The 27,913-nt window shown below is 42.8% G+C and overlaps 1 protein-coding gene across 1 annotated transcript; it reads left to right on the top strand.

The window, feature by feature from the left end:
• The first annotated feature begins 107 nt into the window (after positions 1–107).
• On the top strand, positions 108–27,913 carry LOC124127412 (barH-like 1 homeobox protein). The gene is made up of 3 exons (XM_046490812.2): positions 108–927; positions 15,545–15,785; positions 26,588–27,913. The coding sequence occupies exons 1-3, from the start codon at positions 585–587 to the stop codon at positions 26,841–26,843; spliced, it is 840 nt and encodes a 279-aa protein (XP_046346768.1). The 5' UTR covers positions 108–584; the 3' UTR covers positions 26,844–27,913.

Here is a 27,913-nt window from a genome sequence, read left to right as displayed (position 1 = left end):
GTAAGCCACACCTCCTGGCGGATGATTGGCTGAATGCGTGTCAATACAGTTGTTACTGACACACATGGACAGGTCGGAGCGAATAACACGCTGAAGCATGATAGATGTCCCACCGCTCGACGCGCATAGTCGAGATAATTTGCAAACAAATCGAAATTGCAGTGATCGGTGCTGAAGAGTATTGATTCCCGCGAACTGTGACAATCTGCGCCAGTAAGTAGCGAGAGTGCCGCCCAATAGGACTCGCATCGTCCTGGCTCATTATAGCAACAAGACAGGATAAACTGAACGGCAGTGGTTGGTTGATAGCTGATTAAGTCTGATTATCCAAACTTGTGTTTCTGGATGGAATGAAGTCGTCTTACAACCGAGTCACAGACGGATGACGGTCGCCTGGAACTGTGGGAAAGATTGTCACAACATTGAGACAACATTTGGAATTGAGAGATTTCTGTATTTCTTGGAACCACAGTTTGGGTTGTGTGTTCTTTGAACAAAAGTACTGGCCACCTTCACCCCCACCCATTTACACTCGACCCTCGCGGACATTCTACATCTACTGGAGTTTGTAATTTACATCCGACATGTCCGACTCCAAGTCAAGTGTCGCCTTCAACCACAGCGACAGTGAGGGCGACGTTGTTGGAAATGATAAATGCGAAAGTCCTTCAACAACTTCAGGGGCAGATAACTCTGAGGACAGAGAGTCACCGAGGGGTGGTGTCAAATATTCGCCACCCCACAGCAAACCCTCATTTCTTATATCAGACATTCTGTCGGACAGAGGCCCGCACAGGTCCGACCCAGTGTTCCCCTCCGTGAACCCTCTCTACCGGCACCGGCCCGACCCCCCGGCAGAACTACCACACCCAGACTACTTCGTCACACAACCGGGGGACGACGAGAACGACGACAAACTTAGTGATTGTAAGTATACGCCGATAGCTATACCCATAGAGAAGTACGATAGTTATACACGTACAGCATCCCCATACATCCTGACACAGGGATGAAAGTGGATAAGAGAGCCAACAGCAGCAGCTGTACACTGGTAATTTTGTTTGGACGCACTATTTGACAAAAATATATATATATAATTAAATTAGGCAGGCCGTGGTCCATATAAAGAATTCGAAACAAGTAGCGTTTTATACCAGTTAGCCACACTCTCTGACACCTCGCAGCCCGCGCTCCTTGTAGAGAATCCTGAACATATCCAGGTTTCCTCCACACACACACACACCCCGCCACACCCGTCCACCCGTCAACAGACGACCCAGGTACATCACCACGGCTTGTCGTCGTGTGATTCAGTGATATGATTATGCACTAACAACAACTGTCACATCTGCGGAGTAATCTCACCGAGCCCGAGGAGACTTGCCTATCAGGCAAACAGCTTCACTCGTGTAAGGTCTGAAAAGGGAAAACAAATCTGTAATCACAAATCAAATTTTCACCAAAAAACTAACACATCGGAAAAAATTTAAATAATTAGGCTATGAATTGGTGATGAAGACAGGACACTTTTTTATGGATAACTACTTCTTTAATATTTGTAAACAATGTGCCAGGGCTACTTCTGGGTCCGTCATTTCCCCGCTTACACAGAATACAGAAGGTGCTTGCCTGTTCATGTTCCTCCAACATGGGAGTCAAAGACTACATTTTGATCAATTTTAATTATTACATTCCATATATATTTATGAGCTTTATTAATTTTAAAATTATTAATTAATGATCAGCTATGAAGTTGTGTTTGTAAGATCCAGGCTGGCCCACCCATCTTGCGGCAACTCATACAAGCTTCACTTTCTTAATATGTGTTCCTTGAATAATAAATCCAGACCAGTTCTATGTTGCAAACAAAGCAATTGTTAACGGAATATTTTCAATAACTGTAGAATATTGTACGAAGATGTTATATAAAGCCTTTGTTTGTATATTTTTGTAGTAGTTGTATTGGCCCCATAATTCTTTGTTATATAAAACACGGCCGAGTTTCTGCTAAATGTTGTATTTTAATGATAGCAAATCATGTCATTATTCACCCGTCACTTAAGAAGAAACAGCATGGAAATGCAGGCAACGTTTCAACCCGTGGGATTTTACATAGGATTATTTTCATACAGGTACTAATACTTTTCTTGTATTATTCTCATTTTTCTGTTAAACAATCTCTTCTTAAAATTATTTTAAAACTAGTCCTAAGCTTAGATACTATTCATATTATTGCATATCGATGAGTATTTGACAGTTGACAACAATCTGCTTTCCTTCCCGCTCCGCTGTGTATAAGTCTGTACCAATGCCGGGGTCTGTACCAATGCCGGGGTCTGTACCAATGCCGGGGTCTGTACCAATGCCGGGGCGGACGTCGCGGAACTGTCGGGCACATCAACTCCAGGTCTTCTAGAACCTTCCTCAGATCTGACGCGTTGAAATATGTGTTCAAATGAAAAATAAAAAAAACCAAGATATAATGAACAAAAGAAGCAAGAAATAATAGAATTAATTTACCATCACCAAATGCGTATTTATTTGAAGATAAATTAGTACCCACCTGAACTTTAACGCCCGTCGCAGCGGTAATTGCCAAATTATAACAGAAATATATTTTTATGTCAAAAAAGAATATTTTATACAAATATATACTTATAACAGGAATATATTTTTATGTCAAGAAAGACTATTTTATACAAATATATACTTATAACAGGAATATATTTTTATGTCAAGAAAGAATATTTTATACAAATATAATCTTATAACAGGAATATATTTTTATGTCAAGAAAGAATACTTTTTTACAAACAAGCAAACAACAGATAACCGTCTCCCCTCCAGAGGCAAACCGATTGTCTGTACCTGCTTGCTTCCACTGATGAATGTAGCAATGTAGTCAATAACACTACCCAATCCATGCATGTACAAAACATTATTCTTTAAAATCAAAATTGTATACGGTTGCAAAGTTTCCATTCTTTTCCGTTCTCGGCGCTCGGCAATTGTGTGGGTGAGCATGGCGGTGTGTGTGTGTCAGTCCGCGGCTCACACACTGTGTGTATTATTTAAGCATTAAGTGGATATGGCCTGTCGGAGTATGCTTCCATATTCTCAGCGGAGCGCGTGATATAACGGTGATGAATGCATCCAAACTCTATGGCGACTGTGTCGGGCGTCCTACAAGACACTTCTCACACAGGCAAATCGGCAGCGCCGCGCAGTAACAAAGAACATTTTTAACATACATTTAACGTAATACCAGTTTCCGATGATGAACGTATAAATTATTTACACTCCTTAAACCTTAGATAAAACTCTCCATTCAGCCATATCCACGCCATCTAAGTTTAATGTGCATGTCATTGTGAAGAAGTCAGGCCCGCTCCGTCAGGGAACTACGCTATATAGGTGATCTCCAAGTACTGCCATACAACTGCAAAACAACGGCTAGTTTCACACGGCAATATTTGTATACCGGTTAAAATTAATTATTAAAGAATTCCTGTAGAATCCCGCTTTGATCAGCAATGCAGTGGTGGATTTTAACTGCGGGTGTGCAACTGTTTTTCTACTTGACTGCCTGATGCCGTCGGGTGGTTGATGGCGGCGGCATGACGATGTTCGTCGTTGCTGAAGATGACGACACCACACGGATGACCGTATCAGTCAATTAATGAACATTTCATAAACTTTGCAAAAACTTACCCACTTTGAGACTGCGTTATTTTGGGAGTTATTTTCAATAAATGGTTTGGCGTAGGATAGGGGCCGGTGGACTAGATATGTTGCAAATACTGGTATATAAATAAACATAAAAATAAAAAAAGCAGAGCAAAAGTTAATAAAAAAATGAATAAATAAATAAATAAATAAATAAATAAATAAATAAATAAATAAATAAATAAATAAATAAATAAATAAATAAATAAATAAATAAATAAATAAATAAATAAATCACGAAAAGAGTCTACAACCAGGTACCATATCATCTATTATATGGTCTCTGCTACAACAAATGAAAAACATCTAATTTACAGAGGTTTCCTTTTCTTCATCCTGACCTGAAGCCAGCGCTCCCCCACCCCACACACCGAGGTATGTCTTTGCCCCCGCATGCCAACATACCATTTCCTCGTTATTTGTCGACAGATCCTAAGTTGCCAACTCGAGGAAATGATTGTCGATATTCAAGTCAAACGACCCTGTAAGTTGACAAATCGCCGAGCAGTTGTTGAGGAAAGCCAATTCTAACTGATCTATAGCGTGCGGAGCGGGCACATATCACACAAGCCAACATCGCGCCGGTGTGGCTGATCCCCCTCAACCCGATACGTACCCGGGAGGGTCACCTCGCACCCCCGGGTAGAACCTGCTACCCGCGACCGGCCGCGGCGCTGTGGCGGACTCCTCTACGTCGCCAGGCTGGGTGGTCAGTCAATGCGTACAACACCACCCCCGGGAGCGGCAGGGGTGGGGATAGGGGTGGGGATAGGGGTGGGGGTCAGGACTGGAGGCACAGCGATATGGGATTGGGCGGGTGAATGCGAATTGAGAGTTGTGGTGAGGAATTGAGCAGCAGGGCGGGTGTGATGGTGTCCTTGTTGTTACTGTGGATAAGATAGGGTTGGGGTGGGAGTGTGTGTGTGTGTGTGTAGGGGGGGGGGGGGGGGGGGGGGGGGGGGGCAGTTTGGGCGAGGGGTTAGGGTAGCATCTTATGCCCTTGGAATACTGTTGGCGAGGTGGGTGGGGGAGGAGACGGTTGGGGCATGATTCCAGGGCTTATCAACGCCATCTTTCCCTCCGTCAGTGTGACAGAGAAATGTATTGGTAACCGCCAGCTGATTGTATCTGCAGAAATACTTTCTACCACCAAATGCCCCCTTGCACGGCAGATACCCCTTCCACATTCCCCGCACGGGTCCGCAACAATGTTCCACCTGTAACATTAGATCTGGTCACCTATTTTATGGCAAAATTTAGAAAGACCGTATATAGCTGGGCCCAACATAGGGGGACGCCGGACCCCACAGCCACTGGTTTGGGTTCTACCCAAACATGCACCTTTTCAAATGATTGATGGAGACCACGCTCGTGCATGTCGGCTTTAATTATCCTACTCAGTGTGTTGCGTTATAGTTTTGTAAGCTTGTACAATGTTTGAAGCGCGCTTGTCCAGATACTGACAACTTAATTGATGTTGGTACTTGTTTCTCCACATATTGATACCGTGTGATGGTATTGGTACTTCTTTCTCCACATATTGATACCGTGTGATGAGATGGGTGCTTGTTTCTCCACATATTGATACCGTGTGATGAGATGGGTACTTGTTTCTCCACATATTGATACCGTGTGATGAGATTGGTACTTGTTTCTCCACATATTGATACCGTGTGATGAGATGGGTGCTTCTTTCTCCACATATTGATACCGCGTGATGAGATGGGTGCTTGTTTCTCCACATATTAATACCGTGTGATGAGATGGGTGCTTGTTTCTCCACATATTAATACCGTGTGATGAGATTGGTACTTGTTTCTCCACATATTGATACCGTGTGATGAGATGGGTGCTTCTTTCTCCACATATTAATACCGTGTGATGAGATGGGTGCTTGTTTCTCCACATATTAATACCGTGTGATGAGATGGGTGCTTGTTTCTCCACATATTGATACCGTGTGATGAGATGGGTGCTTCTTTCTCCACATATTGATACCGTGTGATGAGATTGGTACTTGTTTCTCCACATATCAATACCGTGTGATGAGATTGGTACTTGTTTCTCCACATATTGATACCGTGTGATGAGATTGGTGCTTGTTTCTCCACATATTAATACCGTGTGATGAGATGGGTACTTGTTTCTCCATATATTGATACCGTGTGATGAGATGGGTACTAGTTTCTCCACCTTTTCATAACTTGTGATGCAATTTCCACAGTATACAAATTCTCCATACGTCATATGTCGTAAGTCGATCAATAAGGGTGTTTAATTTGCATGCGGAAGGATATCCCCTGTTGACGGGAGAAGGCCAGTGACGTGTGCACATGCATGATTTAGTTCTGACAATGACGGAATCCCGTGCTGGTCGTGGTCTACATGGGCGGGTCGGACGGGGCTCATCAACAAGGATGTCGGACAAATGACCTCGCGTTTTCCTTATAAGTATCGCTAATTCTTACTGATTGTTCCAAATAATACTATTGATATGTCTGATAAGGTTTTGACCATGACATACCATATCACTTGCGTTGACTCACTTTCCTCAGAAATGTCAACAATTTTCACTAAGTCTTCCTTATTGTCCGTGTGAAGTCCTGGCGGGCTGTAAGTGAAGACAGTGTGTGAGTCTTTGTTCTCAAGTCCTCTAATTGCTGACGACACGAGAGATGCGGGTAGATATAGTCGACTACAGCCAGCACAATGAGTTTAGTTAAGTGTTATCTGGAAGACAAGACAGCACGGCTCCAAACTCTCCACTCTCCACCGGTCGCTAACGTGCATGAAAATAGGATAGAACTCGAAACCTGTTATCTTTCTAAATTTAAATGTCTATTACCTCCTAAACATGTAATAGGATCTGTGTAAAACGTTTTGTCAGCGCGTTAAATGCTGTCTTTAACTACCCTCCCGCCTTTGACTCGCTATCCACGCCATCTACAACGATGAAATCAGATAAGTTGAGTAGAAGTACGAGAACAGTTGAAAGAAGTCACTGCAGATCGACTCGCCACACGGTGTGCAGCTAATCGCCCAAACCCGATAATCCGTGAATCTCTTTGTGGTGAAAGACGTCCCCCCTCCCCCCGTTGTGCTGCGTTGTGTGCCTCGATGACAACACAGGGATCCTTTACCTGGACACGGTCTCTCACAGGTGTGTTAATTACTGGACAGGTGTCGTCTTCAGGTGTGACTGGTGGATCTGCTTGGCGTTACAACCACACCAATTAGGGGCCGTACAATAATGAGACTATAAACAGACAAGTTCTTATGCGTTTACTGCCTTCATAGCCACTTGTACAATTGCTAATATTAGCATTAGCGCAAAGCGACAAAAGAGTTTAGTAACCACTAGACGACAGTAGTGTCCAGTAATCACAACACGACAGTAGTGTCCAGTAAACACAACACGACAGTAGTGTCCAGTAAACACAACACGACAGTAGTGTCCAGTAAACACAACACGACAGTAGGGTCCAGTAACCACTAGACGACAGTAGTGTCCAGTAAACACAACACGACAGTAGTGTCCAGTAAACACAACACGACAGTAGTGTCCAGTAAACACAACACGACAGTAGTGTCCAGTAAACACAACACGACAGTAGTGTCCAGTAAACACAACACGACAGTAGTGTCCAGTAAACACAACACGACAGTAGTGTCCAGTAAACACTAGACGACAGTAGGGTCCAGTAAACACAACACGACAGTAGTGTCCAGTAAACACTAGACGACAGTAGTGTCCAGTAAACACAACACGACAGTAGTGTCCAGTAAACACAACACGACAGTAGTGTCCAGTAAACACAACACGACAGTAGTGTCCAGTAAACACAACACGACAGTAGGGTCCAGTAAACACAACACGACAGTAGTGTCCAGTAAACACTAGACGACAGTAGTGTCCAGTAAACACAACACGACAGTAGTGTCCAGTAAACACAACACGACAGTAGTGTCCAGTAAACACTAGACGACAGTAGTGTCCAGTAAACACAACACGACAGTAGTGTCCAGTAAACACAACACGACAGTAGTGTCCAGTAAACACAACACGACAGTAGTGTCCAGTAAACACAACACGACAGTAGTGTCCAGTAAACACAACACGACAGTAGTGTCCAGTAAACACAACACGACAGTAGGGTCCAGTAAACACTAGACGACAGTAGTGTCCAGTAAACACAACACGACAGTAGTGTCCAGTAAACACAACACGACAGTAGGGCCCAGTAAACACAACACGACAGTAGTGTCCAGTAAACACAACACGACAGTAGTGTCCAGTAAACACAACACGACAGTAGGGTCCAGTAAACACAACACGACAGTAGTGTCCAGTAACCACTAGACGACAGTAGTGTCCAGTAAACACAACACGACAGAAGTGTCCAGTAAACACAACACGACAGTAGGGTCCAGTAACCACTAGACGACAGTAGTGTCCAGTAAACACAACACGACAGAAGTGTCCAGTAAACACAACACGACAGTAGTGTCCAGTAAACACAACACGACAGTAGTGTCCAGTAAACACAACACGACAGTAGTGTCCAGTAAACACAACACGACAGAAGTGTCCAGTAAACACAACACGACAGTAGGGTCCAGTAAACACTAGACGACAGTAGTGTCCAGTAAACACTAGACGACAGAAGTGTCCAGTAAACACTAGACGACAGTAGTGTCCAGTAAACACAACACGACAGTAGGGTCCAGTAAACACAACACGACAGTAGTGTCCAGTAACCACTAGACGACAGAAGTGTCCAGTAAACACAACACGACAGTAGTGTCCAGTAAACACTAGACGACAGTAGTGTCCAGTAAACACTAGACGACAGTAGTGTCCAGTAAACACAACACGACAGTAGTGTCCAGTAAACACTAGACGACAGTAGTGTCCAGTAAACACTAGACGACAGTAGTGTCCAGTAAACACAACACGACAGTAGTGTCCAGTAAACACAACACGACAGTAGGGTCCAGTAAACACAACACGACAGTAGTGTCCAGTAAACACTAGACGACAGTAGTGTCCAGTAAACACAACACGACAGTAGTGTCCAGTAAACACAACACGACAGTAGTGTCCAGTAAACACTAGACGACAGTAGTGTCCAGTAAACACAACACGACAGTAGTGTCCAGTAAACACAACACGACAGTAGTGTCCAGTAAACACTAGACGACAGTAGTGTCCAGTAAACACAACACGACAGTAGGGTCCAGTAAACACAACACGACAGTAGTGTCCAGTAAACACAACACGACAGTAGTGCCCAGTAAACACAACACGACAGTAGTGTCCAGTAAACACAACACGACAGTAGTGTCCAGTAAACACAACACGACAGTAGTGTCCAGTAAACACAACACGACAGTAGTGTCCAGTAAACACTAGACGACAGTAGTGTCCAGTAAACACAACACGACAGTAGGGTCCAGTAAACACAACACGACAGTAGTGTCCAGTAAACACAACACGACAGTAGTGCCCAGTAAACACAACACGACAGTAGTGTCCAGTAAACACAACACGACAGTAGTGTCCAGTAAACACAACACGACAGTAGTGTCCAGTAAACACAACACGACAGTAGGGTCCAGTAAACACAACACGACAGTAGGGTCCAGTAAACACTAGACGACAGTAGTGTCCAGTAAACACTAGACGACAGTAGTGTCCAGTAAACACAACACGACAGTAGTGTCCAGTAAACACAACACGACAGTAGTGTCCAGTAAACACTAGACGACAGTAGGGTCCAGTAAACACAACACGACAGTAGTGTCCAGTAAACACTAGACGACAGTAGTGTCCAGTAATCACAACACGACAGTAGTGTCCAGTAAACACAACACGACAGTAGTGTCCAGTAAACACAACACGACAGTAGTGTCCAGTAAACACAACACGACAGTAGTGTCCAGTAAACACAACACGACAGTAGTGTCCAGTAAACACAACACGACAGTAGTGTCCAGTAAACACTAGACGACAGTAGTGTCCAGTAATCACAACACGACAGTAGTGTCCAGTAAACACAACACGACAGTAGTGTCCAGTAAACACAACACGACAGTAGTGTCCAGTAAACACAACACGACAGTAGTGTCCAGTAAACACAACACGACAGTAGTGTCCAGTAAACACAACACGACAGTAGGGTCCAGTAAACACTAGACGACAGTAGTGTCCAGTAAACACAACACGACAGTAGTGTCCAGTAAACACAACACGACAGTAGTGTCCAGTAAACACAACACGACAGTAGGGTCCAGTAAACACAACACGACAGTAGTGTCCAGTAAACACTAGACGACAGTAGTGTCCAGTAAACACTAGACGACAGTAGTGTCCAGTAAACACAACACGACAGAAGTGTCCAGTAAACACAACACGACAGTAGTGTCCAGTAAACACAACACGACAGAAGTGTCCAGTAAACACAACACGACAGTAGTGTCCAGTAAACACAACACGACAGTAGTGTCCAGTAAACACAACACGACAGTAGGGTCCAGTAAACACAACACGACAGTAGTGTCCAGTAAACACTAGACGACAGTAGTGTCCAGTAAACACTAGACGACAGTAGTGTCCAGTAAACACAACACGACAGAAGTGTCCAGTAAACACAACACGACAGTAGTGTCCAGTAAACACAACACGACAGAAGTGTCCAGTAAACACAACACGACAGTAGTGTCCAGTAAACACAACACGACAGTAGTGTCCAGTAAACACAACACGACAGTAGTGTCCAGTAAACACTAGACGACAGTAGGGTCCAGTAAACACTAGACGACAGTAGTGTCCAGTAAACACAACACGACAGTAGTGTCCAGTAAACACAACACGACAGTAGTGTCCAGTAAACACAACACGACAGTAGTGTCCAGTAAACACAACACGACAGTAGTGTCCAGTAAACACAACACGACAGTAATGTCCAGTAAACACAACACGACAGTAGTGTCCAGTAAACACAACACGACAGTAGTGTCCAGTAAACACAACACGACAGTAGTGTCCAGTAAACACAACACGACAGTAGGGTCCAGTAAACACAACACGACAGTAGGGTCCAGTAAACACAACACGACAGTAGTGTCCAGTAAACACAACACGACAGTAGTGTCCAGTAAACACAACACGACAGTAGTGTCCAGTAAACACAACACGACAGTAGTGTCCAGTAAACACAACACGACAGAAGTGTCCAGTAAACACAACACGACAGTAGGGTCCAGTAAACACAACACGACAGTAGTGTCCAGTAAACACAACACGACAGTAGTGTCCAGTAAACACAACACGACAGCAGGGAAGAACGTGTGCGGAAGTCGGCATTGCATACGCGAAGTAGAACCTCTAGCTGTAATTGAGATATCTTTCTTTTTGGATTTTTATAAAAAATAATCTTTTCCGAAAATACTGGAAAGAATAATGTGTCCTCATTTGTCAGAAACAAATGTATGTCTTGAAACACTCTCAAACAAATATTTCAGCAACTGCTTCGATTTACTATATTTTATGTATCATATTAAGATTTCAAAACCTGAAACATATATTAGCTACTGCAAGGAATGTGATAGTCCTGCACTATGACTTTGGAATTTATATTTTTTAGGCAATCTTTTTTAGGCAAGTCTAGATCAAACTATCCTAGTCTAGTTTGCTTGATAAAACAGCAGAAGGAGAAAGGTTCTTTCGAAGAAAATAACTAAATAAAAGACAAGTGTTTTCATTGACTAAGTGTTAGTCTAGGAATTTGAAAAAAAATAAACTGAATAAATTGAGAACTAACAGCAAATTTGAAAGTACTTAGATTCAATGTACAACTCCACGTTGTGGCACTCCCGGACCAGAAGACGATTGTACTCGGAAACGTACATTGTGAAATGATCCTTAAATGTTGCGATCACCATATTTTAGAAGGAGCCATATATTCTATAATTGTTTGTCCTATTCAGACCAAACTTCAGTTATCGGAATCAAGATTTTTGTTCACCCGAACCAGTTGCAAATTATTTCTCTAATAAATCATTAAATGTTAACGAAAAACAAATATCGTCCCAGAAAATGCCTGAAAATAAAATTTTGCTTCTGATTGTTGAAAACCAAAGACATGGTTGGCCATAAAAAAGACCTTGTCGCAAGATAAAATATTTGGGCTCAAAGTTTTAATTCGAAAAAATATCTAGTTCTGCAGATGAAGCTTAACCAAATATCTAGTCTCCATACAAAATAACTTGACCAATATTAGTGATGCGTACACAGGACGTTCATTCCTGTATCTGTATTAACTTGTATTCATATCAGTCGCTTGTAACCCTGTTAAGAGTGGCTCGTTACAATTGTAACTCAATAGTTATATGTGTTTCGTTACTTCATAGTTATTGTAACGAGGTGAGACTTACATGAACAATCTAGCTGTCGGTATCTTCATACGAACATCTTGGTGCTGAACCCCAAACATTATCGTGTGACTCCCATGTGTGATTAGACCACTTTATGTTGTTATCGTCAACTTTATGCTTTTAAAGTGTTGAATTGTCATCAGTGAATACAGTGCTGGCATCCAAACACTGACATGCATTTGTTTATGAAGTATGAACGTCTGACTATATGACATGCATTTGTTTATGAAGTTGGAACGTCTGACTATATGACATGCATTTGTTTATGAAATATGAACGTCTGACTATATGACATGCATTTGTTTATGAAGTATGAACGTCTGACTATATGACATGCATTTGTTTATGAAGTAAGAACGTCTGACTATATGACATGCATTTGTGTATGAAGTATGAACCTCAGACTTTATGACATGCATTTGTTTATGAAGTAAGAACGTCTGACTATATAACATGCATTTGTTTATGAAGTATGAACGTCTGACTATATGACATGCATTTGTTTATGAAGTAAGAACGTCTGACTATATGACATGCATTTGTTAATGAAGTATGAACGTCTGACTTTATGACATGCATTTGTTTATGAAGTATGAACGTCTGACTATATAACATGCATTTGTTTATGAAGTGTGAACGTCTGACTATATGACATGCATTTGTTTATGAAGTATGAACGTCCGAAACAAGGCGGCCTATAGACACACAGGACGTTTTTAAAAGACAGACAGACAGACAGTTTATTCAGTAAGAAGGCCATAGGCCCATAATACAGACAATGGTTGATTGCATGAACTACGCATGCCAAGGAAGTAATCGATTTAAGTTTCTCTTCGCCATTGGACTTTATATAGATATAAACATGTGTTATATACAACATCAAAGTTTTCTGATGAAATAATTTCAGTAAAAGATGTTACAGTTTGAAACGTGATATACTGTTTAAGATACATATTTCTTAGGGCTGAATAACGCTCAAGTAAAACATGAAATTCATCGTCAATAAAAGATATACCATTTTCTATGCAATATTTACATAATCGTTCAGTGTATGGGACATTTGTGTATCTCCCCAAGTCAATTGCAAGTTTAAACTTGCTACATCTGAAACGAGTCATACATATTCTCAGATGTATTGGTATGGGGAGTGTAAGATATTTTTCCACATTTAACATGGATTTAAAATGTTAATAATAAAAGGTATCAGATATACTATTGATAGAACTACACCATGATTGTTGAAGGTTATCAGATAATCTTTGCTTAAAAAGATGAATAAATATCATCACATTGCCAACAGCTTGTGTTAACCATACATATCCAAAATCTAATTTAAACAAGATGTTCTTAATGTGAGTAGCCCATGTGGTGCGACCAGAATGGTCCAGTGATTTGAGCATTAAATAGCATTGGCGAGGCAGTCTGTGCTCGTCCAAACGCAGTAGCCTGCACCAATACTTGATGGCCCTGCGGTATACACAAGTTGGAGAGGGGCTCTTCCGCACTCTCCTAAAACCATTGCATTGTTTGTTGTTTTACCTGTATTTAGAAACCATTTACACATTTTATTCTGTACGTCTTCAATAATTTTACAATATGAGATGCCCCATACTTCTGCACCGTAACAGACAATAGGCACAATCATAGCATCAAATATCTTAAATAAATCTTGACAGGGTATATTACCAACTTTCTTTTGATATCTATATAATGTCATAATGGCCTTGTTACTCTGTGCAGCAGGAGTATTTAGTGCCTTAGTCCAAACAAGTTTGGGCGTGAACACAATACCTAAATATCTATAAAACAACACAGTTGCAATATATACACTATTAAATTTCCATTTTGGCATGCGTAGTTCAGGCAATCAACCATTGTGTCTGTATTATGGGCATATGGCCTTCTCACTTAATAAACTGTCTGTCTGTCCGTTTCTAAAAGGTATTTAAGTAATACACGTAAATACAGACACACACACACACACACGTCTTGACATAGTAACAGCAGTAATAGGATGACTCGGAGTAGTTTTTGTACATATTCATAAATACACACACATATACATACACATTAATACATGCAAATGATATATAATATACATACATCTAAATACACATATAAATACATAAAATTATATATATATATAGACACATACATACATACACACACACACATGAATACATACAAATAATATAAATATACACACAAGCATACAAATAAATACATATACACACATATCCATGCACATAGATCCATACACATATTAAATATATATATATATATATATATATATATATATATATATATATGGAACACATACTTGCATATATATATATAATAAAATAATAAAGTCCACGTTAGTCCATCATCTTCTTTATATCAGTTTCATACATAGTACTTTCGCTGTCTCATGACAGCTCTTCAGTGTAACTGACAGTGATATGTCAATGTCAGTAACACTGAAGAGCTGTCATGAGACAGCGAAAGTACTTTGTATGAAACTGATATAAAGAAGATGATGGACTAACGTGGACTTTATTATTTTATTATATATCATATGTACACCGAGTGAACATTTACCTCATTTTTGTATATATATATATATTTGGAACACATACTTGCAATATAGTTTTTCCAAATACTTTATGTGTGAAAATTCCTATTGACATTTTAAAAAACCCAAACCAAATTCATTAGAAAAATGTTTTGTTTATACATTATACATGTCTCTGTTAGCAGATTTTATTTGCTTTTTCCTTTTCTGTTAAGTCTTCAGGATACTTCAACCCTACTACCGTGGTATTCCCTGGCGACTGCCTTTTTTGTATAATTTCTTGGAATTCTCGTGCAGCAGTACTTCAGATTTCGGTGGCGTTTGGGGCTCTGAATTCTATCCGTTTGTGTCATAATTACATGTTTTCACATTTGTATTTATCATTAATTAACTATCGGGGTTTGTTTCATACTTTCTTTTTTCATCATATTCTTTTGTTTTTCTTTTAGATAATGTTTATTCGTGTTGGATTTGCATGTATTAGTTTCCCTGTTTTCCATGTTGGACATTAACAATACACGGGAACATCGCTCATTAACACACCCAAGCACTTGTTCCTGCCAACGGGAACTTGTCACTGCAGTTTTATGTATTTAATCTTGATACTTTTTCCTGGTCGGAACTAAATTTGGGAGGAACAAAAACATCCTTGTGTGGTGGGTTCGACTGAAAGCTTTATGATTATTGCATCTAATCATGCCTCGCAATTACATTTCTTAAACAACTCAGTTGTTTCCAAAGTTGTATGAGATAAGTTATATGTGGGTTCCACGTTTCATTAGTTCTACATTGAATGTATTTACGAGTAACATGCCTGTGTTGTTCCAGCATTGCACGAGTCGGAGGGTGCCGGGTGCCACGCCCACGACCACGCCCACGACAACCCTAACTGCCCCTCCAAGTCCAAGAAGCCCCGCAAGGCCCGTACGGCGTTCACCGACCACCAGCTGAGCTGTCTGGAGAAAAGCTTTGAGAGACAGAAATACCTCAGTGTCCAGGACAGGATGGAACTCGCGGCCAAACTCAACCTGACCGACACCCAAGTGAAGACGTGGTACCAAAACAGAAGGTGAGACATATTTCAGCTAAAAGTAATATCACTCTCACTGTGAGGGAGACATATATCAGCTAAGAGTAATCTCACTATCACTGTGGGCGAGACATATTTTAGATTTAGAATAATCTCACTCTCACTTTGGGCGAGACACATCTCAGCTAAGATTAATCTCCTTCTCACTGTGGCCGAGACACATTTCAGCTTAGAGTAATCTCACTATCACTTTGGGTGAGACATATATCATATTGAGAATAATCTCACTCTCACTTTGGGCGAGACACATCTCAGCTAAGATTAATCTCCTTCTCACTGTGGCCGAGACACATTTCAGCTTAGAGTAATCTCACTATCACTTTGGGTGAGACATATATCATATTGAGAATAATCTCACTCTCACTTTGGCCGAGACACATTTCAGCTTAGAGTAATCTCCTTCTCACTGTGGCCGAGACACATTCCAGCTTAGAGTAATCTCACTATCACTTTGGGTGAGACATATATCATATTGAGAATAATCTCACTCTCACTTTGGCCGAGACACATTTCAGCTTAGAGTAATCTCCTTCTCACTGTGGCCGAGACACATTTCAGCTTAGAGTAATCTCACTATCACTTTGGGCGAGACACATCTCAGCTAAGAGTAATCTCCTTCTCACTGTGGCCGAGACACATTTCAGCTAAGAGTAATCTCCTTCTCCCTGTGGCCGAGACACATTTCAGCTTAGAGTAATCTCACTATCACTTTGGGTGAGACATATATCATATTGAGATTGATCTCACTCTCACTTTGGGCGAGACACATCTCAGCTAAGATTAATCTCCTTCTCACTGTGGCCGAGACACATTTCAGCTTAGAGTAATCTCCTTCTCACTGTGGCCGAGACACATTTCAGCTTAGAGTAATCTCACTATCACTTTGGGTGAGACATATATCATATTGAGAATAATCTCACTCTCACTTTGGCCGAGACACATCTCAGCAAAGAGTAATCTCCTTCTCACTGTGGCCGAGACACATTTCAGCTTAGAGTAATCTCACTATCACTTTCGGTGAGACATATATCATATTGAGAATAATCTCACTCTCACTTTGGCCGAGACACATTTCAGGTTAGAGTAATCTCCTTCTCACTGTGACCGAGACACATTTCAGCTAAGAGTAATCTCACTATCACTTTGGGCGAGACACATCTCAGCTAAGAGTAATCTCCTTCTCACCGTGGCCGAGACACATTTCAGCTAAGAGTAATCTCCTTCTCCCTGTGGCCGAGACACATTTCAGCTTAGAGTAATCTCACTATCACTTTGGGTGAGACATATATCATATTGAGATTGATCTCACTCTCACTTTGGGCGAGACACATCTCAGCTAAGATTAATCTCCTTCTCACTGTGGCCGAGACACATTTCAGCTTAGAGTAATCTCCTTCTCACTGTGGCCGAGACACATTTCAGCTTAGAGTAATCTCACTATCACTTTGGGTGAGACATATATCATATTGAGAATAATCTCACTCTCACTTTGGCCGAGACACATTTCAGCTTAGAGTAATCTCCTTCTCACTGTGGCCGAGACACATTCCAGCTTAGAGTAATCTCACTATCACTTTGGGTGAGACATATATCATATTGAGAATAATCTCACTCTCACTTTGGCCGAGACACATTTCAGCTTAGAGTAATCTCCTTCTCACTGTGGCCGAGACACATTTCAGCTTAGAGTAATCTCACTATCACTTTGGGCGAGACACATCTCAGCTAAGAGTAATCTCCTTCTCACTGTGGCCGAGACACATTTCAGCTAAGAGTAATCTCCTTCTCCCTGTGGCCGAGACACATTTCAGCTTAGAGTAATCTCACTATCACTTTGGGTGAGACATATATCATATTGAGATTGATCTCACTCTCACTTTGGGCGAGACACATCTCAGCTAAGATTAATCTCCTTCTCACTGTGGCCGAGACACATTTCAGCTTAGAGTAATCTCCTTCTCACTGTGGCCGAGACACATTTCAGCTTAGAGTAATCTCACTATCACTTTGGGTGAGACATATATCATATTGAGAATAATCTCACTCTCACTTTGGCCGAGACACATCTCAGCAAAGAGTAATCTCCTTCTCACTGTGGCCGAGACACATTTCAGCTTAGAGTAATCTCACTATCACTTTCGGTGAGACATATATCATATTGAGAATAATCTCACTCTCACTTTGGCCGAGACACATCTCAGCAAAGAGTAATCTCCTTCTCACTTTGGCCGAGACACATTTCAGCTTAGAGTAATCTCCTTCTCACTGTGGCCGAGACACATTTCAGCTTAGAGTCATCTCACTATCACTTTGGGTGAGACATATATCATATTGAGAATAATCTCACTCTCACTTTGGCCGAGACACATTTCAGGTTAGAGTAATCTCCTTCTCACTGTGACCGAGACACATTTCAGCTAAGAGTAATCTCACTATCACTTTGGGCGAGACACATCTCAGCTAAGAGTAATCTCCTTCTCACCGTGGCCGAGACACATTTCAGCTAAGAGTAATCTCCTTCTCCCTGTGGCCGAGACACATTTCAGCTTAGAGTAATCTCACTATCACTTTGGGTGAGACATATATCATATTGAGATTGATCTCACTCTCACTTTGGGCGAGACACATCTCAGCTAAGATTAATCTCCTTCTCACTGTGGCCGAGACACATTTCAGCTTAGAGTAATCTCCTTCTCACTGTGGCCGAGACACATTTCAGCTTAGAGTAATCTCACTATCACTTTGGGTGAGACATATATCATATTGAGAATAATCTCACTCTCACTTTGGCCGAGACACATCTCAGCAAAGAGTAATCTCCTTCTCACTGTGGCCGAGACACATTTCAGCTTAGAGTAATCTCACTATCACTTTGGGTGAGACATATATCATATTGAGATTGATCTCACTCTCACTTTGGGCGAGACACATCTCAGCTAAGATTAATCTCCTTCTCACTGTGGCCGAGACACATTTCAGCTTAGAGTAATCTCCTTCTCACTGTGGCCGAGACACATTTCAGCTTAGAGTAATCTCACTATCACATTGGGTGAGACATATATCATATTGAGAATAATCTCACTTTCACTGTGGCCGAGACACATCTCAGCAAAGAGTAATCTCCTTCTCACTGTGGCCGAGACACATTTCAGCTATGATTAATCTCCTTCTCACTGTGGACGAGACGTGTAATCTCATTCTCACTGAGATTGAGACATATGTGAGCTATCTCTCGGGTTTTCTGAGGTGATGCATGTGTTGTTTGTTGGCGGAAACACAGCCACCAACAGACAACTGGTAGAAGTGCAAACCCCACTTCATCACCTCAATGTAATAATCTGGCATCCACTTGACATACTACTCAAATAATAATAATAATAATAATAATAATAATAATAATAGCCCTAATAATTATTATTATTATTATTATTATTATTATTATTATTATTATTATTATAACAATAACAATGATAATGATATTATTATTATTATTGTTGTTGTTTCTTAAGCGACATGATGGATTGGCTCGATCATTTTATCACCGTCTTCGCCATGCTTGTGGTTTTGACACAGAAGTCCATCCATGGTACGACCCGGAATATTTCGAGCGCGTCATGGAAAATGATAAATACAAATTTCTTTGGAATAGGCCCGTATACAGCCTCAGACGTAGTCCTGCACCATGACCGTGGAATATATTTATTTTATGAAAAAATAATAATCTAGAAATGCATACAAAAGCAAGTCTAGCCAGCTCAAGCTAGCTATATTCTGAAATCAGCATAGGGAATTTTTTTATGTTTAGAGTCAAGAAGGATATTGTGTAATATAAGATTTCAGAGACTAAATGTTAGTCTACCTCAGACGTATCCAGGCCAATAAACGCGATCTTGTCCTTTTTGATGAATCCAATGAAATCATTTTTATATTGAATTTTTCTGTCCCTTTTGACACCAATGCGCAGAAGGCTGCAGTGTTTGGGAGTCACATTCTACGGAAAGTTCTGGTGGGTTTCACTAGGCAGCGGTTCCTGGGAGAAGTCCCATTCGCTATAAGGGCGCGTGTAGAAGGGGCAAGGGCCCTGAGCTGATGATTTGCCTAACCAGCCTGACTGTGCCAGGATCACCCAAACAATCTTTGCTGCATTTTTTTGTTTTAATAATAATAATAATAATAATAATAATAATAATAATATATGGATCATAATGTTTCATCATTTTATATAAAAGTTGCATCTGTCCCGTAATGGAATGTTTGTGCAATAAATATTTTCTTATCTTATCTAAGTAACAACAATGTATGGGACAAGTTAGATACCGGAAAAAAACATACAGCAGAAGCGTCATGGCAAGTCTGTCAACAACTCGACCGGCAACGCCTTTCAACAGACACCAGGCGCCACATTTTTGATGATGACGACGATAATTACAATGACGACACGGTGCTGTGACGAGACGACCCTTCGGGGTTTCACCGTCTACCCAGGGCATGTTTAAACGTCCCTGACAACGCACATGCGTCTCTTTGGTCGCGGCCCAGGTGCTCCGGCTGTAGGTGCTGACAGCAATATATGCAGAGGCATGTGGATAAATATTTTCATCATCTTAAGATCGGTGTAGGTGTTCCCCGACCGGGAACAGTGAGAGCCATGTGTTGCCTGTAGCGAGACACTTACTGAAGTCTCCTTCAGACAATCGGGAGGTTTAATCATGGTTTAGACGTTATGTTAGCTCCAATATTGACTTAGCTTACTATTTGTTGGGGAGAAAGGTGTCCCTATGGCCGTCGTGTCGAGCCAGCCAGGGGAGCAGGCCTAATGTTATCCTACAGTTGCACCATCTTTGATGCTACATAAAGACCAAGAGAAAACATTCTGTTTAAATAGGCGGTCTCGTTTAGCAAAGATAGCGTCATGTGTGGTACTCTCGGAGATACACACGGCGTTAAACACCGATACAGCCTTCAGTTGTGCTCTAATATATATATATCCCCTTGACGGACTCAAGTAGTTTCACACTTACCCAGTCTCCCGCACCCCCCTGCCCCCCTCCCCTCCCCCCTCTACCCGGAGTGGGGACAGCTCCGGCAACCTACAGCCAGGGTGACTCAGTTCGAGTGGACTAGACTATGATACACGTATACCCGGTGATACCTGAAAGGTAAACACCGCGGATGTAACATTTGTTGTCGAGGAAGCTGACGTGAGCGTAGACTGGGTGCAGTGGGCAGCATGGGTACTGTTTATATACTGTGTCATTTCTAGTGAAACCTGACATAACTAGACATTACAAAATACTAACCAGATTGTAGCTGGACATACCACAACGATAACCAGGGTACAACATGCACCCCAAATAACCCTCTTACCGCCATGACGGAGACGCTCTGAGTATCACTCCTCCCCCACCAATATGACGGAGACGCTCTGAGTATCACTCCTCCCCCACCAATATGACGGAGACACTCTGAGTATCACTCCTCCCCCACCAATATGACGGAGACACTCTGAGTATCACTCCTCCCCCACCAATATGACGGAGACACTCTGAGTATCACTCCTCCCCCACCAATATGACGGAGACACTCTGAGTATCACTCCTCCCCCACCAATATGACGGAGACGCTGTGAGTATCACTCCTCCCCCCCAATATGACGGAGACGGAGGACAAAACACCAGGCAGATGAAGCGCCCAGCAGCACATGCGGGTACATGCTTTTAATGACCTCACATCAACTGTTTAAAAAAAGAAATTTACTTTTAAGTATTTCAGGCAATTCTAATTGTAAAAATCTCTCACAGTTTCTAAACAGTCTGTGACTCGCCTATTGTCCCCGCGGCCCCTTGTGTCCACTATGTATTCATACGCCCGCCACCCCTGCTGGGCAAATTAGTCAGTTTGTCGGCACAGCCAACACTCACTGGTCGGAGATTGGCAAAATTAACGACTAGTATTTAACGATAATGTAATAGCATTTAATTATTCCATGCACTGGCGATAACATCTCTTCTTGGCGACTTGAGATGCGCGATGCCGGCCCCTGCTCCACGCTCCACTGACCAGTGATGGGTTGTCTCCCTTGATGCGTGCAGTGATCAGCGCCCCCCAACCTGGCCTGGCATATGGGGCAATATAAACACATACAAGAAACACCGGGGTGGGGCTGGGGTGGGGCAGAGGTGGGGCAGGGGGAGGGATATCCCTCACCGTGCCTCAACCTGCTTTAACATGTAGAGCTACACCAACAACAATGAAGATGAAGGGCGTGCCGCCAGAGGGTGGGGAGGGTGGTAGAGCATGTTAAACCCCCAAGTGACAGACGTTTGCCTCCAGGATATAACACAAGAGGTCAAAGGTGAAATGCATCTCGTTACGGCACGAGCGTCGCGAACAATAAGCAGCTATGTCACTCAGGTCACTCAGGCGACTCTCTCCACAAAAAAGCGAATAATAATAATAATAATAATAATAATAATAATAATAATAATAATGATAATAATAATGATCCTGACGATGACAATGATGGTGATGATGATGACGACGATGCCTAAGTAAGTCTGTTTGGAAAAAAATGTTCGTCCTTCCAGTCTCCGTGGAATAATAAATACACTAATGATAAGAACAATGTATATCGGACAAGCATGATCGTGCGCCACCAATCACATTTCCACTCTGCCTCCTCGCTGTACGCTCTGAAGAATGACTTCGCGTCCTATTGTCCTCAACAAAACAGGCTCAGCCATTGTCCCAATACAGCAAAAGTGAGTTGTTAATTTCCAATCACTTATTAATTTTCTGTTAAAGTAGCAGCATCGATCGCGTCTCTATTGTTTAAGATTTCAATTTTTCGCTAGATTGTATTTGTCGGCCATTGTTGAGGTGTGTGGGTTACTGGAGTGCCCCGTGCCTCCTGTCTATAGTGCTAACAGGGGGAGATGAGACGCAGCCAACCCCCCCACCCCCTCCCCTTCCAGTATCACAGTTGCCGTTCAGTGTTTAGTTGCAGTTTGTGACGTCCTTGTCGCCGCCCGAACAAATTCATGACATCTTCACGCATCGACAAACGAATTTGGCCACATCTCGCTCGCCCAGTGACGAGGGAGCGAGGCTAAATGAAGGGGAAAGTCAGGCTATTTGTATGTCGTCCTGAGATCGCGATACTAAACCAGGGATAGGGATCATCTTCATTAAAAGTAATGAGGAGAAATGGGAAAGTGATAGCTGTTCTATCATCCGTAGCGTTGTTTAGCACATTGTTTGCTTGCCTTAAGAGATATTTCTCGCCCCGCCGCCTTGGAGCAGACTCTCGTGATCTGACGGACGGGCTTCTGCATCGCGGGGCCACAAGGGTCTCGAGCTCTATTCTCTCGCTGCCCGCCCTGTCAACACAGGCGCCACAACGGCCTAAATGACCAAAACCCGCCTTGCATACAACCAGCAATACTTAAAACCGATACTTGATCACCATAACATTAAAACGTCGCGGATTCGTTAAGGATCGTTTGTCTTCGGCAGTTTCCGGAGCTGACGCCGCTGACTGTTTCTATTAAACATAAATAAAGCAGGGCATCTACTGTTGGAATATAAATAGGTGCTAAGGTATCGTCTCCCCGCGCCTACATCACACTACTGACAAATTACGTGTAAATAGTGTGTCAGTGTTCTCTCATTTAAATAATCCATACCGCGCAGAATAAAAGGTAACTTGTACACTGGCTCCTGACAGTCAAGTGGAATCTGTAATGAACAGGGTACAATCCTGGAACACAGATACGTAGTGAGCTTTTCCCACCTCACGGGTATGTGTAGGAGACATGCCTTGTGCTGAGTTTAACACCGTCATCTGTCAGTCTGAGCGATGCCTTGTGCTGAGTTTAAAACCGTCATCTGTCAGTCTGAGCGTTGCCTTGTGCTTAGTTTAAAACCGTCATCTGTCAGTCTGAGCGTTGCCTTGTGCTGAGTTTAACATCGTCATCTGTCAGTCTGAGCGATGCCTTGTGCTGAGTTTAACACTGTTATCTGTCAGTCTGAGCGATGCCTTGTGCTTAGTTTAAAACCGTCATCTGTCAGTCTGAGCGTTGCCTTGTGCTGAGTTTAACACTGTCATCTGTCAGTCTGAGCGTTGCCTTGTGCTGAGTTTAACACTGTCATCTGTCAGTCTGAGCGTTGCCTTGTGCTTAGTTTAAAACCGTCATCTGTCAGTCTGAGCGTTGCCTTGTGCTGAGTTTAACATCGTCATCTGTCAGTCTGAGCGATGCCTTGTGCTGAGTTTAACACTGTTATCTGTCAGTCTGAGCGATGCCTTGTGCTTAGTTTAAAACCGTCATCTGTCAGTCTGAGCGTTGCCTTGTGCTGAGTTTAACACTGTCATCTGTCAGTCTGAGCGTTGCCTTGTGCTGAGTTTAACACTGTCATAAGCCAGTCTGAGCGTTGCCTTGTGCTGAGTTTAACATCGTCATCTGTCAGTCTGAGCGTTGCCTTGTGCTGTGTTTAACAGTCATCTCTCAGTCTGAGCGTTGCCTTGTGCTGAGTTTAACACTGTCATCTGTCAGTCTGAGCGTTGCCTTGTGCTGAGTTTAACACTGTCATCTGTCAGTCTGAGCGTTGCCTTGTGCTTAGTTTAAAACCGTCATCTGTCAGTCTGAGCGTTGCCTTGTGCTGAGTTTAACATCGTCATCTGTCAGTCTGAGCGATGCCTTGTGCTGAGTTTAACACTGTTATCTGTCAGTCTGAGCGATGCCTTGTGCTTAGTTTAAAACCGTCATCTGTCAGTCTGAGCGTTGCCTTGTGCTGAGTTTAACACTGTCATCTGTCAGTCTGAGCGTTGCCTTGTGCTGAGTTTAACACTGTCATAAGCCAGTCTGAGCGTTGCCTTGTGCTGAGTTTAACATCGTCATCTGTCAGTCTGAGCGTTGCCTTGTGCTGTGTTTAACAGTCATCTCTCAGTCTGAGCGTTGCCTTGTGCTGAGTTTAACACTGTCATCTGTCAGTCTGAGCGTTGCCTTGTGCTGTGTTTAACATCGTCATCTGTCAATCTGAGCGTTGCCTTGTGCTGAGTTTAACACCGTCATCTGTCAGTCTGAGCGTTGCCTTGTGCTGAGTTTAACACTGTCATAAGCCAGTCTGAGCGTTGCCTTGTGCTGAGTTTAACATCGTCATCTGTCAGTCTGAGCGTTGCCTTGTGCTGTGTTTAACAGTCATCTCTCAGTCTGAGCGTTGCCTTGTGCTGAGTTTAACACTGTCATCTGTCAGTCTGAGCGTTGCCTTGTGCTGTGTTTAACACTGTCATAAGCCAGTCTGAGCGTTGCCTTGTGCTGTGTTTAACACTGTCATCTGTCAGTCTGAGCGTTGCCTTGTGCTGAGTTTAACACTGTCAGTCTGAGCGTTGCCTTGTGCTGAGTTTAACATCGTCATCTGTCAGTCTGAGCGTTGCCTTGTGCTGTGTTTAACACTGTCAGTCTGAGCGTTGCCTTGTGCTGAGTCTAACAATGTTATCTGTCAGTCTAAGCGTTGCCTTGTGCTGAGTTTAACACTGTTATCTGTCAGTCTAAGCGTTGCCTTGTGCTGAGTTTAACACTGTCATCTGTCAGTCTAAGCGTTGCCTTGTGCTGAGTTTAACATCGTCATCTGCCAGTCTAAGCGTTGCCTTGTGCTGTGTTTAACAGTCACCTCTCAGTCTGAGCGTTGCCTTGTGCTGAGTTTAACGCTGTCATCTGTCAGTCTGAGCGTTGCCTTGTGCTGTGTTTAACACTGTCAGTCTGAGCGTTGCCTTGTGCTGAGTTTAACACTGTCATCTGTCTGTCTGAGCGTTGCCTTGTGCTGTGTTTAACACTGTCAGTCTTAGCGTTGCCTTGTGTTGAGTTTAACACTGTCATCTGTCAGTCTGAGCGTTGCCTTGTGCTGAGTTTAACACTGTCATCTGTCAGTCTAAGCGTTGCCTTGTGCTGTGTTTAACAGTGTCATAAGCCAGTCTGAGCGTTGCCTTGTGCTGAGTTTAACATCGTCATCTGTCAGTCTGAGCGTTGCCTTGTGCTGTGTTTAACAGTGTCATAAGCCAGTCTGAGCGTTGCCTTGTGCTGAGTTTAACATCGTAATCTGTCAGTCTGAGCGTTGCCTTGTGCTGTGTTTAACACTGTCATAAGCCAGTCTGAGCGTTGCCTTGTGCTGAGTTTAACGCTGTCATCTGTCAGTCTGAGCGTTGCCTTGTGCTGAGTTTAACATCGTCATCTGTCAGTCTGAGCGTTGCCTTGTGCTGTGTTTAACACTGTCAGTCTGAGCGTTGCCTTGTGCTGAGTCTAACAATGTTATCTGTCAGTCTAAGCGTTGCCTTGTGCTGAGTTTAACACTGTTATCTGTCAGTCTAAGCGTTGCCTTGTGCTGAGTTTAACACTGTTATCTGTCAGTCTAAGCGTTGCCTTGTGCTGAGTTTAACACTGTCATCTGTCAGTCTAAGCGTTCCCTTGTGCTGAGTTTAACACTGTCATTTGTCAGTCCGGGCGTTACCTTGTGCTGAGTTAACACTGCCCTGTTAGTTTGTCTCACAGTCCTGAATCATATTATTTCCCCTTCCACCTAGCCCTTACTGTAATGCTGGAGCCCAAAATGAATCAAGTCTAGATTTTCCAAACGTTCAGGTTCTGAATCGCCCATCACCCTGGATTCCTTTTCAATTTAAATTCAGTTGTTTGTTTTTAACGAACATAATATATTTGCAGAGCCTAAACGTTAGTCTACATGTCTGCGCGTGTCGTATGTTGACACTGTCTGTCGTCTTTTTGCAGGACCAAGTGGAAGAGACAGACGGCGGTGGGTCTGGAACTCCTGGCGGAAGCGGGCAACTATGCCGCCGTACAGCGCATGCTCCAGTCTAGTCCCTACTGGTCGTCCTACCCCCACACGTCCACCATCCTCTCCAACATGGACGCCCTCTACTACAGACATGGCGTCGGAGCACTTCCGGTTAACAGGCCTATAATCCCGCGCATGCTCATCCACGGACTACAGCAGCACGTGAGCCACCTGCCCCCGCCTCACTAACCCACGCCACCCACAGGACTTGTCACATTCCCAATACGGGTAGCTGTGATACAGACACGGGTCGACCCATGACCTTTAGTGCAGGGATCTTAACCTTGACCTTTTGTGCAGGGATAGTGACCTTGACCTTAAAGTGCTGAAAATATTAATCATCCAGTGAAATGACATGATTTCCTTGGCAACAGAGGCGTTAACGAAACTACAACGTTACGTTTGATGTTCTTCGCTTGGAATCGCTGAAGACTGCTCTCCTGGTGCCCTGGTATCTTGATGGTGTTCAAAGTGTGATGACAAACTACGACACGTACTGCCAATGTGAGGTCAACCGCTTCAGCTGGGCGTACTCCGGAGCGTTGTCTGTTCGTTGTATATTGGGAGGCACACAAGCGGACACACACAATGTGTTTGTTACCATGGATATCCTAGTTACCAGGGAGATCCTAGACTTGGAATCTCCTGTCCCTGGGTATCTGTCCCTTGTATACAGGGAACCTCCAGACTTGTTAAGAGCGGACACAGAGTAACTGTCCGTTATATGCAGGGGATGTCAAGATACGTTTACCTGTAATTGGAGACTGAAGACTTTGAAACACGGACAATGTTGTGTTGTAGGTGCTTGACGGATCACATTGATGAGCACAATGATAACCCTCTCTGCCTGTACCGCAGAGAGGAAGTCTGTATCTATATGCACACACTATTTATGCGTAATTGAAATGTACTTGTAATATATTGACGTTATGTTCAGTATTAAGAACTTCTATAACACCACGACTATGTTGTGTTGGATTTACAGAGCCTTCCACTGCCTACTTCAATGTACAGACCAAACACTTTCCACACCACAACTTTTAGAAAGTTCCCTTAAATGTTCTTTTGTCTCAGATGTGTTTATTTATATTGTAAGAATAAGGAATTACAACGTTAAGAGACAGGGAGGTCACACAGGGAGATCGCGCGTGTGTGTCCGACAAAGAAAGCCAAACACAAGAGATTCTTCTATTACGTCACGTGGTCATATCACGTGACACACAATGTGGTTTGTGAATAAAGATGAAAGTTTCTTGAAA

This window comes from Haliotis rufescens, unplaced genomic scaffold (assembly GCF_023055435.1).
Source record: "Haliotis rufescens isolate VD_foot unplaced genomic scaffold, xgHalRufe1.0.p SCAF_8, whole genome shotgun sequence".
Lineage (NCBI taxonomy): Eukaryota > Metazoa > Mollusca > Gastropoda > Lepetellida > Haliotidae > Haliotis > Haliotis rufescens.
Note: the sequence above shows the minus strand (reverse complement) of the source record. Positions and strands in the feature narration are given on the sequence as shown.

Excerpts from the sequence above, each read along its gene's own strand:
- LOC124127412 (XM_046490812.2), top strand. The coding sequence starts at position 585 with ATGTCCGACTCCAAGTCAAGTGTCGCCTTCAACCACAGCGACAGTGAG. Across the intron at positions 928-15,544 it reads CGACGACAAACTTAGTGATT|CATTGCACGAGTCGGAGGGT; the intron begins GTAAGTATACGC and ends GTGTTGTTCCAG. Across the intron at positions 15,786-26,587 it reads ACGTGGTACCAAAACAGAAG|GACCAAGTGGAAGAGACAGA; the intron begins GTGAGACATATT and ends GTCTTTTTGCAG.